This window comes from Bombyx mandarina, chromosome 17 (genome assembly GCF_030267445.1).
Source record: "Bombyx mandarina strain Sakado chromosome 17, ASM3026744v2".
Classification (NCBI taxonomy): Eukaryota; Metazoa; Arthropoda; class Insecta; order Lepidoptera; family Bombycidae; genus Bombyx; species Bombyx mandarina.
Genome location: NC_143223.1, coordinates 15,619,275 through 15,632,885, shown reverse-complemented (window position 1 = coordinate 15,632,885; position 13,611 = coordinate 15,619,275). Strand labels below are relative to the sequence as shown.

At 41.1% G+C, this 13,611-nt stretch overlaps 3 protein-coding genes across 8 annotated transcripts in view; 2 read left to right on the top strand and 1 right to left on the bottom strand.

Annotated features, from left to right (window-relative positions):
- wge (BAH domain and coiled-coil containing protein winged eye) overlaps nt 1-13,611 on the top strand; it is a 106,637-nt gene that overhangs the window by 71,796 nt on the left and 21,230 nt on the right. The window lies entirely within an intron of this gene.
- LOC149501173 (uncharacterized) lies at nt 7,612-10,422 on the top strand. 2 transcript variants are annotated; one of them, XM_089734094.1, is made up of 4 exons: nt 7,612-9,115; nt 9,216-9,348; nt 9,723-9,780; nt 9,940-10,422. In XM_089734094.1, the coding sequence occupies exons 1-4, from the start codon at nt 9,066-9,068 to the stop codon at nt 10,290-10,292; spliced, it is 594 nt and encodes a 197-aa protein (XP_089590220.1). In that variant the 5' UTR covers nt 7,612-9,065; the 3' UTR covers nt 10,293-10,422. The 2 variants fall into 2 exon arrangements, with proteins under 2 accessions (XP_089590220.1, XP_089590221.1); XM_089734095.1 differs by adding an exon at nt 9,474-9,651 and having other exon boundaries at nt 7,615-9,348.
- On the bottom strand, nt 10,294-12,762 carry LOC149501172 (putative nuclease HARBI1). Its single transcript, XM_089734093.1, has 6 exons — nt 12,244-12,762; nt 11,984-12,155; nt 11,626-11,816; nt 11,124-11,259; nt 10,902-11,043; nt 10,294-10,821 (listed from the first exon to the last, which is right to left on the bottom strand). The coding sequence occupies exons 1-6, from the start codon at nt 12,336-12,338 to the stop codon at nt 10,418-10,420; spliced, it is 1,140 nt and encodes a 379-aa protein (XP_089590219.1). The 5' UTR covers nt 12,339-12,762; the 3' UTR covers nt 10,294-10,417.

Here is a 13,611-nt window from a genome sequence, read left to right as displayed (position 1 = left end):
CAGTCTTAACTAATAAGTGAATACATTGTCAGCCGCCTGGAGCTAGCTATTACTTTATGCAATAACACGTATTCTTAATTTAAGAATTGTGCTGGCTTTCAAATGCACACTGAATACACAATGAGGTGAATAATTTAATGATATTCTAAAACCGAACACATACGTAAATATTCTTAATTTAATCTTTTCTTATAGTAGTCAAGGCGACGACCGATTCGCTCCCAATTGAATCTAGAGAAAAAAACTTTCCAAATTTACCCACCTTTAAGCTTAAAAACATCATAGAATATAGCAAAACGTAAACTTAATTGGAACCTTAAAAGCACTGACTAATAAAATATAATTTACACATAGAACGCAGTATTGCAAGGTCTGATTACACTTCCCAGTCGGTTCTTGGAATCGTGACGTGCTGTAGCGATGTTTATGAGAACGTAAATTATCACAAGTGTTCGGTACGAGCGGAGAGCCGCCGCGCCAAGGACTCCAGGTCGGGTGTGGATCGCGGACTAGCCAATACAAATCTGAAATTATTAGGCAATTAACCGGTTTATTTGGCAAGATACAGTCAGAAGTTCAGACTACGGAAATATGGAAAGTACTAATGTATATTCGTCCCAGAGATTTAGATAAAGACCGTAAATTATCTGAATAAGGCTGTCTTTAAAGTCAGATGGAAGTAGTTTAGTTGCAATAAACACAATAATAAACTTATCGAGTACAACACAATAGATAGTGCTATGCATCAAGCCAAGAGGAATGTAGATAGAACATGATTTGATTATTATTAAATGAATATTTGTGTTGTTTGTTAAATAGTTGAAAGAAGGGTCGATTTTTTTTGCTGCGAACAAGATAAACACATTTACATCAGGTTACAACAAATGTTAAAGTATCATCAATATATAGAAATTGGCACGAGAGTGAGTTGAACAAATAGTTGTTGCGGACTTGCCACAGTAAACTCTAGTATTCGAGACGCAATCACCATATTATATATAAACCATAACAAATTAAATTAATATTGGTTTACTGCTTTAAATTCCCAGTAACCGTTTCCAATTAATTGAACAAGAGCTACCTTCAACGGAGCACCGTCAATCAATCGTCTGGACATATAGAGATTTGATCAACCGTGAAGCAACATGAGACTTATTTATCACACGCCATGATCTGTCTCAAGCGCGCCTGTCTCGCCTTGACACGGAATCTTCGGCGCACGCATCGTTGTGTTTGTAATCACGACGCGGCTTCGACCGTCGCGAACATTTGGCGCACTTCCCGCCCTCGCTCAGCCCCTTAGGGACGGGAGCCCTTGCGAGATATTTCTAATAACATTTAGAATTTGTGAGGGTCGAACCGCGACGTCACAACGTGAGCTTTCGTATTGTTTACTAGAAATATATCAGCAATTCTTTCGTATTTCTCCAAATGAGTATAAACTTTAATATGCCAACATTTATGGGTTTTCATATTTGGTATTATGTTTTAACTAAGTTCAATATTGGATCAATTAGTCCTCGATCCTAAAGTTTTATAAAAATGAAGTCGTATTTTGAGGATGGAAATGAAAATCAATACAAAGTCGCAATCATTTCGTAATTTCATCGTGTTTATGACATTTTAAAACTGTATAAAAGGTCTAGGTATATTATACAAAAAAATAGTTGATCGGTGTTTTTTTTAACTGTGTGTGACATAACAGTGGGTCGCGAAACCCTCGATCATTACATCAGATTTCAACTTCAGATTCCTTAATCTATTATAGATCGCGTTTCTCTCAACAATACCCCACTATCGACCATTAGCAACTGTTAACAACCAACCCGCATTCTGAAAAATAATCAATATTATTAATCTCTAGTATGTTCCGGCCGGCATGAGCAGCCCTATTGACGTAAGATAATCCCCCGTTCGTGCGACCCTCCGTAACTAGGGGTTTTACCTTCTGTATATTTATGTTGCCCTGGTACTTTTTGCACCGTTTCATCGGATGTTGCGACGAAGTTAGAGAGAGAGGCAGAGGAGGAGGGAAAGCACTCTTTTTTTAAAAACTAAGATAGAAAGATCGCTTACTCACTAACTAAGACTAACAACTAACTTAGAAACGTTAAATATTTACCGCACTTATTATATTTTTAAATTACAATAGCTTCGAAAGCTTTCGATCATTGTTATTTTTAATACTTATAAAGTGCTTCAGTCAGATAAAGGTTTGGAGTGTGTCAACATTAAATTTATAAATTAAATTAATAAGTAAAAGTTTGAATTCACAAGTTTATCTTTAAAACATATATGCAAGTATATTATGTACTAGCGACTCACTCGCCCTCGCTTCGCTTCGGAAACTGTAATTTATTATTGATTTCTCCACTATTTTATGGATGTTATTATTATTATCCATATTATTATAAACCTTCCTCTTCAATCACTCTATCTATTAAAAAAAAAAAGTGTGGCACTCGGGAACTGCCGCGGTAATGCTATTGAATAGCATTTTTAATCAACTTATGCAATTATAATTAGACAATGATAATTTAATATTAAAACAATAATAAAACAAGACTACGCTTATATATTAAACATTAACTGTCCCTTTCACACTCATAAGCTAGACCGCGCGAGAGAGAGATGGGCAGACTTTTCATGATGCGCATGCAGTGTGACGTCACGCCACGCGCCTAATCACGAACACTACACAAGCGCAACGTGTGAATGTGTTGAACTCGAGCTACATGTGAGGGGTGTTAGATTTTTTTCGTTACGGAAGTTCATGATTCGGTCGCCGCGTTCAAGGCCCGCGATAAAAGCTATGCAATAGCTTAAAAACGCATCAAAATCCGTTGCATAGTTTTAAAGATTTTAGCATACATAGGGATATAGGGACAGAGAAAGCGACTTTGTTTTATACTATGTAGTGATATAATACATAAGTGGACAAGAAAAATATTATATAAATATGTACCATTATGTAATATATTAATTATAAACTAGATATCTTAGCTTGAAACGGAGTGCGATAAAATTCGATCGAAACTTCTAAGAAAATATTTCGATTCGATTACCGAACATTCACGAACGTTTCCAAAATGTTTGATAAATTGTATGACATTAGGAAATTGCGACCAACTAAAATAATTTTATCTCAAACGGAAATATTTAAGACGAATACGATTAAAAAAAATATATATATTTTTATTGCTTAGGTGTTTGTACGAGCTCACGGCCCACCTGATGTTAAGTAGATACCGGGGCTCATAAACGTAACGTAACAACGTAAATGCCGCCACCCACCTTGAGATAATAGTTCTAAGGTATCAGTTTTTGCTGTACAACGGCTGCCCCACCCTTCAAACTGGAATGCATTACTGCCTCACTGCAGAAATAGGCAGGATGGTAGTACCTACCTACACATTTGGACTCACAAGACGTCCTACCACCAGTAATTACGTAAATTATTTCTTCACTGTGGAAGTCAATCGTGAACATACTTCCATTGAACCGCTGGGTCTGCGGAGAGACTTCGGTCCCTCTGCATTTTTTTTTTTTTTTTTTTTTATTGCCTTTGTAGGCAGACGGGCATACGGCCCACCTGATGGTGAGTGGTTACCGTCGCCCATGGACTTCAGCAATGCCAGGGGCAGAGCCAAGCCGCTGCCTACCGCTTAATACTCTCCATAAGCCTCGTTTGAAGAAGGACATGTCATAGCGCTCGGGAAACACCGTGGAGGGGAGCTCATTCCATAGCCGGATGGTACGTGGCAAAAAAGATCTCTGGAAACGCACTGTGGATGACCGCAGTGGCTCCAGGTAGTATGGATGAACTCTACTCCGGTGGCGGGCGGTGCGATGGTAAAAACGAGATGCTGGTATCATCTCGAACAATTCCTCAGAGCACTCCCCATGGAACATACGATACAAAATACAGAGGGAACCGAAGTCCATCCGTAGACCCAGAGGCTCCAAACGATCCGAGAGAATGGGATTATCGACAATCCGAACGGCCCTCCTCTGTATGGAGTCAAATGGAAGAAGCTGGTATTTGGGAGCCCCGGCCCAGAGATGGGAGCAGTACTCCACGCGAGGCCGGACTTGTGCTTTATAAAGCAAAAGTCTTTGTCCAGGCGTGAAGTACCGCTTCGCTCTGTTGAGGACTCCCAGCATTTTGGACGCCAACTTGGCTTTGCCTTCCAAATGACTCCGAAACTGGACATCGCTCGAAATGTCGACCCCAAGTATCCCGATACTCTCGGAAGGTTGCAGGGATACTCCTTGGAATTGCGGCGCCATGACAAAGGGGTCCTTCTTCGCAGTGAACGCGCAAACCTGTGTCTTCAACGGGTTGAATTGAACTAAGTTCGATTCACCCCATTTGGAGACTCGCCCCAGAGAGTTCTCTACTTCAGACACAAGTTTTGATCGTCTCTCTTGCACCACGCTCCGAGAGAGACTCTGATGGCCGATATATCGCGCATCCCCCGTGCTATCATCTGCATAGCAATGCATGCCATCAATAGACAGCATGTCATTGATATACAGGATGAAAAGCGTGGGGGAGAGCACCGAACCTTGTGGAACGCCAGCGTTAATGGTCATGGTATCAGAACAGTCACCGTCTACAACGACCGTGATGCTCCGCCCATACAAAAAGCTAGCGATCCACTTGCAGAGACCCTCGGGGATTCCGTAAGATGGTAACTTCGATAGAAGTGCCCTATGCCAGACCCTGTCGAAGGCCTTCGCGATATCAAGGCTCACAGCAAGAGCCTCGCCCTTGCTCTCCAAGGCTTCAGCCCACCTGTGAGTAAGGTATACAAGAAGATCGCCAGCTGAGCGACCGTGACGGAAACCGTACTGTCGGTCACTGATCAGCTGGCGATCTTCAAGATACTTCAGGAGTTGTGTATTTATAATTCGCTCCATCACCTTGGAAAGCAAGGAAGTTATCGCGATAGGCCTGTAGCTCGATGGGTCCGACCGGTCACCCTTCTTGGGGATAGGGTGGACGTGGGCGGTCTTCCATGAAGACGGAACCCTGTTAGTGCAATAAGAGAAGCGATACAAACGCGTTAGCGCAGGTGTCAGCTCAGGGGCGCACGTTTTCAAAACCACTGCGGGGATGCCGTCTGGCCCACTCGACTTATGGACGTCCAGGAGTCTGAGCTCCCGCCTGACTGCACACTGTGTGAAGCAGATTTCCGGCAGGGAGCTATCACACCGGGGGATGTTCGGTGGTGTGGCACCCCCATCGTCCACAGTCGAGTTCGAGGCGAAGAGTTTGACCAGAAGGTCAGCCTTCTCTTTCGCGCTGTGGGCCAGATTGTCATCGGACTTGCGCAGTGGTGGGAGACTAGACCTGCAGAAGTTTCCTTCTGCAGCTTTGGCGAGCGACCAAAAAGCACGGCTCCCGGAGGGATAGCTCTTCAATCGCTCGCCAACTCTAGCGACGTGCTCCGACTTCGCCTTGGCAATTACCTTCATGTAGGACCTGGAAGCGGCGTTATATTTCCGCCTTTCCCCTGAGATGTTAGGATCCCGACATCTCCTGGCATTATCCCATGCCACGTATGCGGACCGCTTGAGGTGTGCAGCATCCCTGCTGGCATTGTTATACCAGGGTCTGCTGCGACCCCCAACGGGCACTTCAGAGGAGGGAATAAACAATTCCATCCCCTGGAGCACCACGTCTTTAAGACGGTCCGCACAGACGTCAGGATCAGCAGAGGAAAAGCAGAACCGCCCCCATAGGTAGGATGCGTAAAATTCACGCAATCCATCCCAGTCTGCTGACATATACCGCCAAACTCTTCGATACCCGGTCGACGTTCGACGATCAGGACGAGAGAGTGGTACGGCAGCACGAATAAGGCAGTGATCAGACGATCCAAGCGGAGCGTCGACCACCACACTGTATCCGGCCGGATCTGTGGTCAGCAGAAGGTCCAACAAAGAAGGCTCGTGCCCCTCGATATCTGGGACACGGGTGGGCTGTGTCACCAGCTGGGAGAAGCCGTAGGCCAAGGCGAAATCGTAGGCAGTCCGACCCGGGAGGTCAGTGGTTCTGGATCCCAACCACTCTTGGTGGTGAGCGTTAAAGTCTCCAAGAACCACCACCTCCGCAGATGGGTACTGCTCAAGCACGCGGTTAGTCCCCTCTTGCACATGCTCAAACAGAGCTGAACCTGCATCACTGCTGTGGGACCTGTACAGGCACGCGTAGATTCGGCTACGGCCCCCGTGATCTACGCGCAGCCACAAGAGGGACAGGTCCCGTTGTTCGAGGCCCCGAAGACGGCGACAACAGACATCAGCCCGGACGAATACGCACACCCCGGCTTTACGCAGGAAGTTGTGCTCCAATACGTAGCCGGGGTATTCAAGGTATGAGGTATCATCCGGAGCAGATATCTGCGTCTCCGTTAAAAAAAGCAGGGCAGGCTGCGCCGTCTCAAGGTGGTGGTGTACGGCGTCAAGGTTGCTATGTAGGCCCCTGACATTGCTGAAATCCACATTAAATGTGGAATGGGGGACCGCCTGTGAAACCCTTTTCTTTTTTTTTGTCGTCTTCATGATGTTTAAGTTTTCGGAGAGTAGGATTAGGAGAGGTAGGATGTTGGAGGTGAGATCGAGGCAACACCTGAATGAAGCGCGGAACATAGTACGCGCTCGACCACGGGTTGCGTGAGAGACCGACGCAGGGCATGGAAGGGCCCCCAGTCCACTCTGCGTGCGATCGCCGGGATCCACTCCGGTCTCCGACTCCGGCACGACGACCGCACGGCAGGATTTTACACCGGTTGGCGGGACAGCTTCCCGGGGCGGAGTTTAGTAGAGACACCCGGGTTCAGGTCCCCTACTGACCGGCGGGCGGCAGCGCTGGGTCTCCCTATACCCCCGTCAAACAATCACGCCCCGTGAGTTCGCACGCACGTCTGCTCCGCAAGTTCCAGGCGTCACCAAGACTCAACCCCAACAAGGAAGGGGAAAGGGAAGGGATAGAACTGGCTCTCCAACCCACACGCCGGAACACAGCTATGCTATTTGGCGGCGGACTCTAGTTGGAGGGTGGTCGCCAGCCAGTCGGACTAGGTCCTACCACCGGTTCATTTTGTACCATTTTGTACCGTTTGTTTCATGGGGAGTGTTCTGAGGAATTGTTCGAGATGATACCATCATCTCGTTTTTACCACCGCACCGCCCGCCACCGGAGTAGAGTTTGTCCATACTACCTGGAGCCAATACGTTCATCCGCAGTGCGTTTCCAGAGATCTTTTTTACCACGTATCATCTGGCCTTGGAATGAGCTCCCCTCCACGGTGCCTCCCGAGCGCTATGACATGTCCTTCTTCAAACGAGGCTTATGGAGAGAGTATTAAGTGGTAGACAGCGGCTTGGCTTTGCCCCAGGCATTACTGAAGTCCATGTGCGACGGTAACCACTTACTATCAGGTGGACCGTATGCTCGCCTGCCTACAAGGACAATAAAAAAAACATTCGCTAAGTGCGTATTTCATCAGAAAAATGAAACCCGCCTGCGGGATTCGAACACCGGTGCATCGCTAGATACGAATGCACCGGACGTCTTATCCTTTAGGTCACGACGACTCCCATTTATTGGTTATTTATTTCATAAGCTTGTCCGTTATTTAATATGAACCCTCGTAGGGTCCAGTTTCCCCACGGCTTTTACCTAGTCTTGTTTTATTATATCGGCTGCCGAAATCTACGTCTTTCCAAATAATTTTCTCTAAGTTATTTCAAAATTATTTAGAGAAGTAGGTAGGTAGTAGTAGTAGGTAGGAGAGAATTGGTTGTGTTAGTGATTAAATAAAATCAGATTAAGTGAAACCCGGTCACACAGCTCACTCGTAAATACTCGTGGAACAAAAAAAACATGTGCTCTTCAGAAACACTTGAAGCCATACAAATTTCAATTCCGCAAATGCACGCCGAAATTTTTGTCTAATAAAACTAAATTGTTACTTGTACAAGCGACTAACATCCTTACCGGGCTCGGTTAAAGTTGATTTTCCCTCGAACATTTCTTAATTGGGGCTGCACACAGGGCCTTTCCCCTTTTGTTTGGACATATAAAAAAATGTTGACTTTTTATCACAAGCTCCAGTTTTTATTTGAATTATAATTCGTGCAATATATTCTACAAGTGGTCGTCAAACAACGTATAATTACCGGCACTTAATTCATAAAACAATTTAATTTCTTTTCAGTGTATGGTTCGGTTAGATTTTGGTCTGGTAATCGAGTCTCAGCAATTAGATGGTATAAAAATAGTTTGGTAAGACGTCCATCTACTGAATATTCTTCAGAATAGATCATTTCGTCTACTGTGTGAATATTTACAAACATTCGTTATAAAGCAGATAAAACCGTGGTACCTACCCGTGCGGACTCACGATATACCTACCGCTAGTAGAATTTCAACTTAATAATCAACATAATAATATCGTTGCGTTGTTCGGCTGTCTGATGCACACTGTGCAACCAGATACAACAAACTTACGCTTTGCGGTTGTTTTAACAAAAAATCTGTAGCCCAAGCACGAAAATTTTACGAATTCGTAACGTTAATGTATCGAGCCCTCGATACATTAACGTTACTCCGCAGCACGAACAACATTTTGCCAACTATCGTAAGCTCGATTCGAATACGTTAGTGACGTCATCCTAACGTAAGTAGGGACGGTCCTTGTGGAATGAAATGATTATCATATGGAATTAATGATTCGTTCGGAAACTTAACCAAGTTGTCATTTTATTTTAAACTTTTGAATTTACGGTTTATTTAATTAAAAAATAATTAACTAGTGCATACAAAGTGAAGTACATATGACGAAAGATATTTAAGAACATGCTATGACATTCAAATCGAAGGAATAAAATAGTGTCTTGGATATCAAAACAAAAAAATTCGGATTCCGAACGAATCCACTTGATATCGGCCAAGGTTAAGTTTGTTTATGTTTGCTTTAGTTCTTGTGAAGAGCGAAAGTGTTTCATTGTTTTTATTAATTTAGTACTTATTTTCAAGATTTACCTATTTAAATATGAGAACTAGCCACTCACAGTATTTAACAATGGTGGAATTTATGGAAGCGTAAGTACTTATAAAGTTCTAATTTATTAGAAAAGTTTTATTAACTCAAGTGTTTCAGTCAATATTATTTATGTAATGTGCCATACAATTTATATTCCAGAAATGGAGATTTATCAAAACCATCAGGCGGTCCACGAGGTCGCAATTTTATACAGATGAAGTGGAAAGAGTTAACGGGATTACTAAATAGCGATTCTTCAGGAGATCCTAAGAGTGAGGACAAATGGCGTAAGGTATGTCAAGTGTTAACTCAAGGGACGCTATTTTTTTCTGCTGAAGCACTTGACTGAATCTACTAACTTTATTATTAATCTTTCTTGTTTAGAAATTCTAATTTAACGTTTGTTTGTTAATGAAGGTGTGGAGTGATTATAAGAATAATTGCAAGAAAAAGTGTGCTAAAATTAAGAGCTAGTGGCACTGGTGGCGGACCAGCGCTCCATTTATTATTGACTGACCAAGAACAAAGGGTCATGCAGATAATTGGAGTGCAGGCAGCTACTGGCATGGAGATAAAAGAAGCTGGGTTTCCACAAGTTAGCTATACTTTACATTTCAATTGTGCAATAAATATTGCATGTAGTAAGTAATCTTTTTTTTATTTCAGGAAGAAATTTCAACTGAGAGGCCAAATACTCAAATTATTTTAAAGGAACCGGAAATAGGTGCGTAGCCCTTTTAATTTTAGATTTATTGAAGTTCATTGTTTCTTAATACTGTATCTTTATACATAAAATAAGAAGGATATCACAGCTATGATATCTATGAACCTAAATGAGACTAATTGTATAAACTGGCTTATTACATATTGGAATAATTTATAGATTGGAATACTCCTAGCACAAGCAGCCAACCAACAGTGGCTCCACCACCACCAACTGAGGCTCCCCCTCCAGTTATTAACGAGGAAGAGGAGTGGAACCCACCGCCACAGAAAAAAAGAAAGAACAATTTAACAAAAATGTTTTTAGATATAGACCGAAAGGCAAGGGAGTATGCTTCAGAGCGTGATAGGGTATATGAGGAATTAGAAAGAGATCGGTTGAGAGTTAGAGAATTTGAGGTACGTGAAAGAGTAAGACAGAGAGATGAAGAGCTACGGATGCAGGGTCAATGGCTCGAATTTATGAAAGAGGCAATGGAAGCTTTTGTGAGGTTTATGGAGAGAAAGTCTTAAGTTAAGCTTAATTACTATATTTTTTTACCAATTACTTAATTATTTTATTTTATTTTATTTTACCAATTACTTAATTATAATTACCAATTACTATATTTTTACAAAATTAATAAACAAGAGTAAAATTATGTATGAAGTCTATTAATTTTATCCACTAAAATACTTCTTATAGCTCTACCCCTAATTAACCCATCTCCTGTAGTATTCTCTTGAAAAATATGTTCAGATATTGTCATAGTCAAATTGGGGTTTTCAATCTCTGCTGGTTCTGGTTCAGGTATGTTGAACTCAATGGCTAAGTTGTGCAATACACAGCATGCTGTTATGATTTTTGCACATTTTACTGGAGCATAGTGTAATGTGCGATCCTTACACAAACAACGCCATCGGTTTTTTAGTCGCCCAAAAGTATTTTCAATAGCTACCCTGGTCCTTCCATGAACTGCTGTATATTTATAAGCTGGAGTTCCCTCAACAGCATCTAAAATTGGTGTCATTAACCAGGGTCGCTGTGGATAACCAGAATCACCTGGAAATAATAATAAAAACCTAGTTAAAATAAATTAAACTTAGTCTGAATATTTGTAAAGGTTATTAATTAAATATTACCTAACAACCACACTTGCTCGTTATTTCGATGTAAGCTCTGCATATAATTGTTGACCACGCTATTTTCCCAAATAAAAGCGTCGTGGGTGGCTCCTCCGTATTTCGCATTTACGTTTAAAATACGACAATCACTATCACAAATCTAAAATTGAAGAAAAATCATTACATCAGTTTAATTTTCTATTTTACTTCATTTGGACACGCCGGCGGAGCTGCGCTTACCATTTGCACATTTAATGAATGGAAATGCTTTCTACTATAATACAAATGTTCGACTTCTTTTTTGGGTGTGAAAATATGGAAATGACATCCATCAATGCATCCTATAACTCCTGGGAAACCATACTTTGCAAAAAATCTGTAAGGTAAAAACAAACAATTGGTACTGGTGGTAGGACCTCTTGTGAGTCCGCACGGGTAGGTACCACCGCCCCGCCTATATTTGCCGTGAAGCAGTAATGCGTTTCGGTTTGAAGGGTGGGGCAGCCGTTGTAACTATACTGAGACCTTAGAACTTATATCTCAAGGTGGGTGGCGCATTTACGTTGTAGATGTCTATGGGCTCCAGTAACCACTTAACAGCAGGTGGTCTGTGAGCTCGTCCACCCATCTAAGCAATAAAAAAAATAAAAATAACAATACTACTTTTTAGTCATAAGTTTACGCCAAATCGTGATAATATAAAAATGAATGTTTGTAATAAAATTATATAGTTCACACTTACTTGTTTCTTATTACATCTCTATCAGCTCTGGCATAATTAAATTTTATGAAAGTATTTAAAATTGCAGGAGTTACAAGAGCATCTGTTACTTCCTTCACACATTTGCTTACAGTCGTTTGGCCCAAATATTTAGCCATTCCCACTAAGCGTTGGTAAGATCCAGTGGCATAAAAAGATAGCGCGCAAAGAACCTGAAATGTTTGAATTTTATGTTACATTTAAGCATTTCTCACAATAGAGACTTGGCACTGCCCTTAGCATTGCTAACATACATGAGCGAGCGAGCGAGTGAGTTACCACTTACCATCATGTGGGCCGTATGCTCGTCTACCTACTGAGATAATAAAAACAAACTTACCTTAAGTTCCAAACTTATCCTGGAACTTGCTTTTAAAGATGTTTTTTGCTTAAGTTGATTACAAAGAAACTTGAATGATTCTTTATTCAACCGGTATCTATTTTTGAATTCCGCGTCATTTATGTCCACAGGATTATTTTTCTTTCTCAGAGCAACTCTGCGTGTAATTTCTCTATAAGTAATAAAACCAATTGATTCTCAATTAATTTATGTTTAAAAAATATTAGAATATAACACGATTGACTGAAGTAGATACTTACCTAACTTCTCTTGATGAATATTCTTCATTTTCAAGTAAACTTGCAGCAACAAAATAATATAAAGGACTACGCTCGTACAACGGTGGTCTTTGCATTTTGAGCAATTTATTAAAATTAATTGTATATAAGAACTAACTAAAGTGATAAGAAAACACTATTATTTATAAAAAAATACTTAAAAAATAAAAACATGGATAAAATTATATTTAAACACGTTACGAAACCTTTCTCACCAACAAATCTTAAGTGAATAAAGTTTCGACAATACTCGATACCCAGCCTTCGAAATTTACATTACCGTACGTCAAAACAGTGTTCGTGCTCGCAATTATAGCGTTTCATTGTTTATAAGGTTCAAGTATCGTTTACGTGACGATACGATTGCGATACGAAATTTGTTCGTGCTACCAAAATTAGTTCCTTTTACGTACGATAGGGGCGCTGTACAAATCTCATACAAATATAATTCGATAACGTTACGAATACATTTTCGCAAGTTATTCGTGCTAGGGCTACTGTTCAGTTCAAACATGACATCGCAAATAAACGTATTGTTTTTCGTATACCCTTTATGTTTTATGTTCTCCTGGTACATATTTGTTAACAGACGTTCAATGTTCGTTTTCATTGAACAAAAAAAAATCATCATTCGCGGGGACCAGTTAGTTAGTTAGTTAATTTTATGCCTTTTCATCTTTTTTATTAGGTCTATTTTCTTGAATCCAGTGCTAAGTTATGGGACTCCGTCTTCAAATTAATTGGTGTTCACAGGTTTTAGGTCGGATTCCATTCATGCATTTTAAACGGCGCCGCGGCGTTTAGACCCACGTTTTAAAATAATTGCTATACGCACAGTATTATTATTATTGAACATATTTAATTAAGTTTTCTGTAAGTGTAAGCTGTGTGTGTACTTCTAAGTTAATTTTATTTAAGTTTATTTTCAATTTGTGATATTCCAAGCTTGATGATAATTCGTAATCGGAGTACATATAAACCACAGATATCACGAGCAACCGTTTGCGATGCAATCGACGCCGCCTGGCTAGCGTCGCAACGTTGTAATCTATTTTAGTTGTAGATTTTAGCTCGAATTGGAACGGAATTTATATTGGGCCTAGATTTTCTACGTGCACCGACCGCGAAAATTGCAGTTCTGCAAGATTGAAAATCGAATTCCCATTTTTTAACCAAACAACTAATTGAATGTAAAATTTTTGTATTAAATATTGTTTTTTAAAAATTTAAAGTAGAAAAGTCTGAAAAAAAGGAAAAAATGCAGTCGGAAAAATCCTAGTTTGCCCGTGTGGGTCATAATGGCGTCGGATAAACCCTTTTCTTCAGCGCGCGTGATACTAGGCTCGCAGT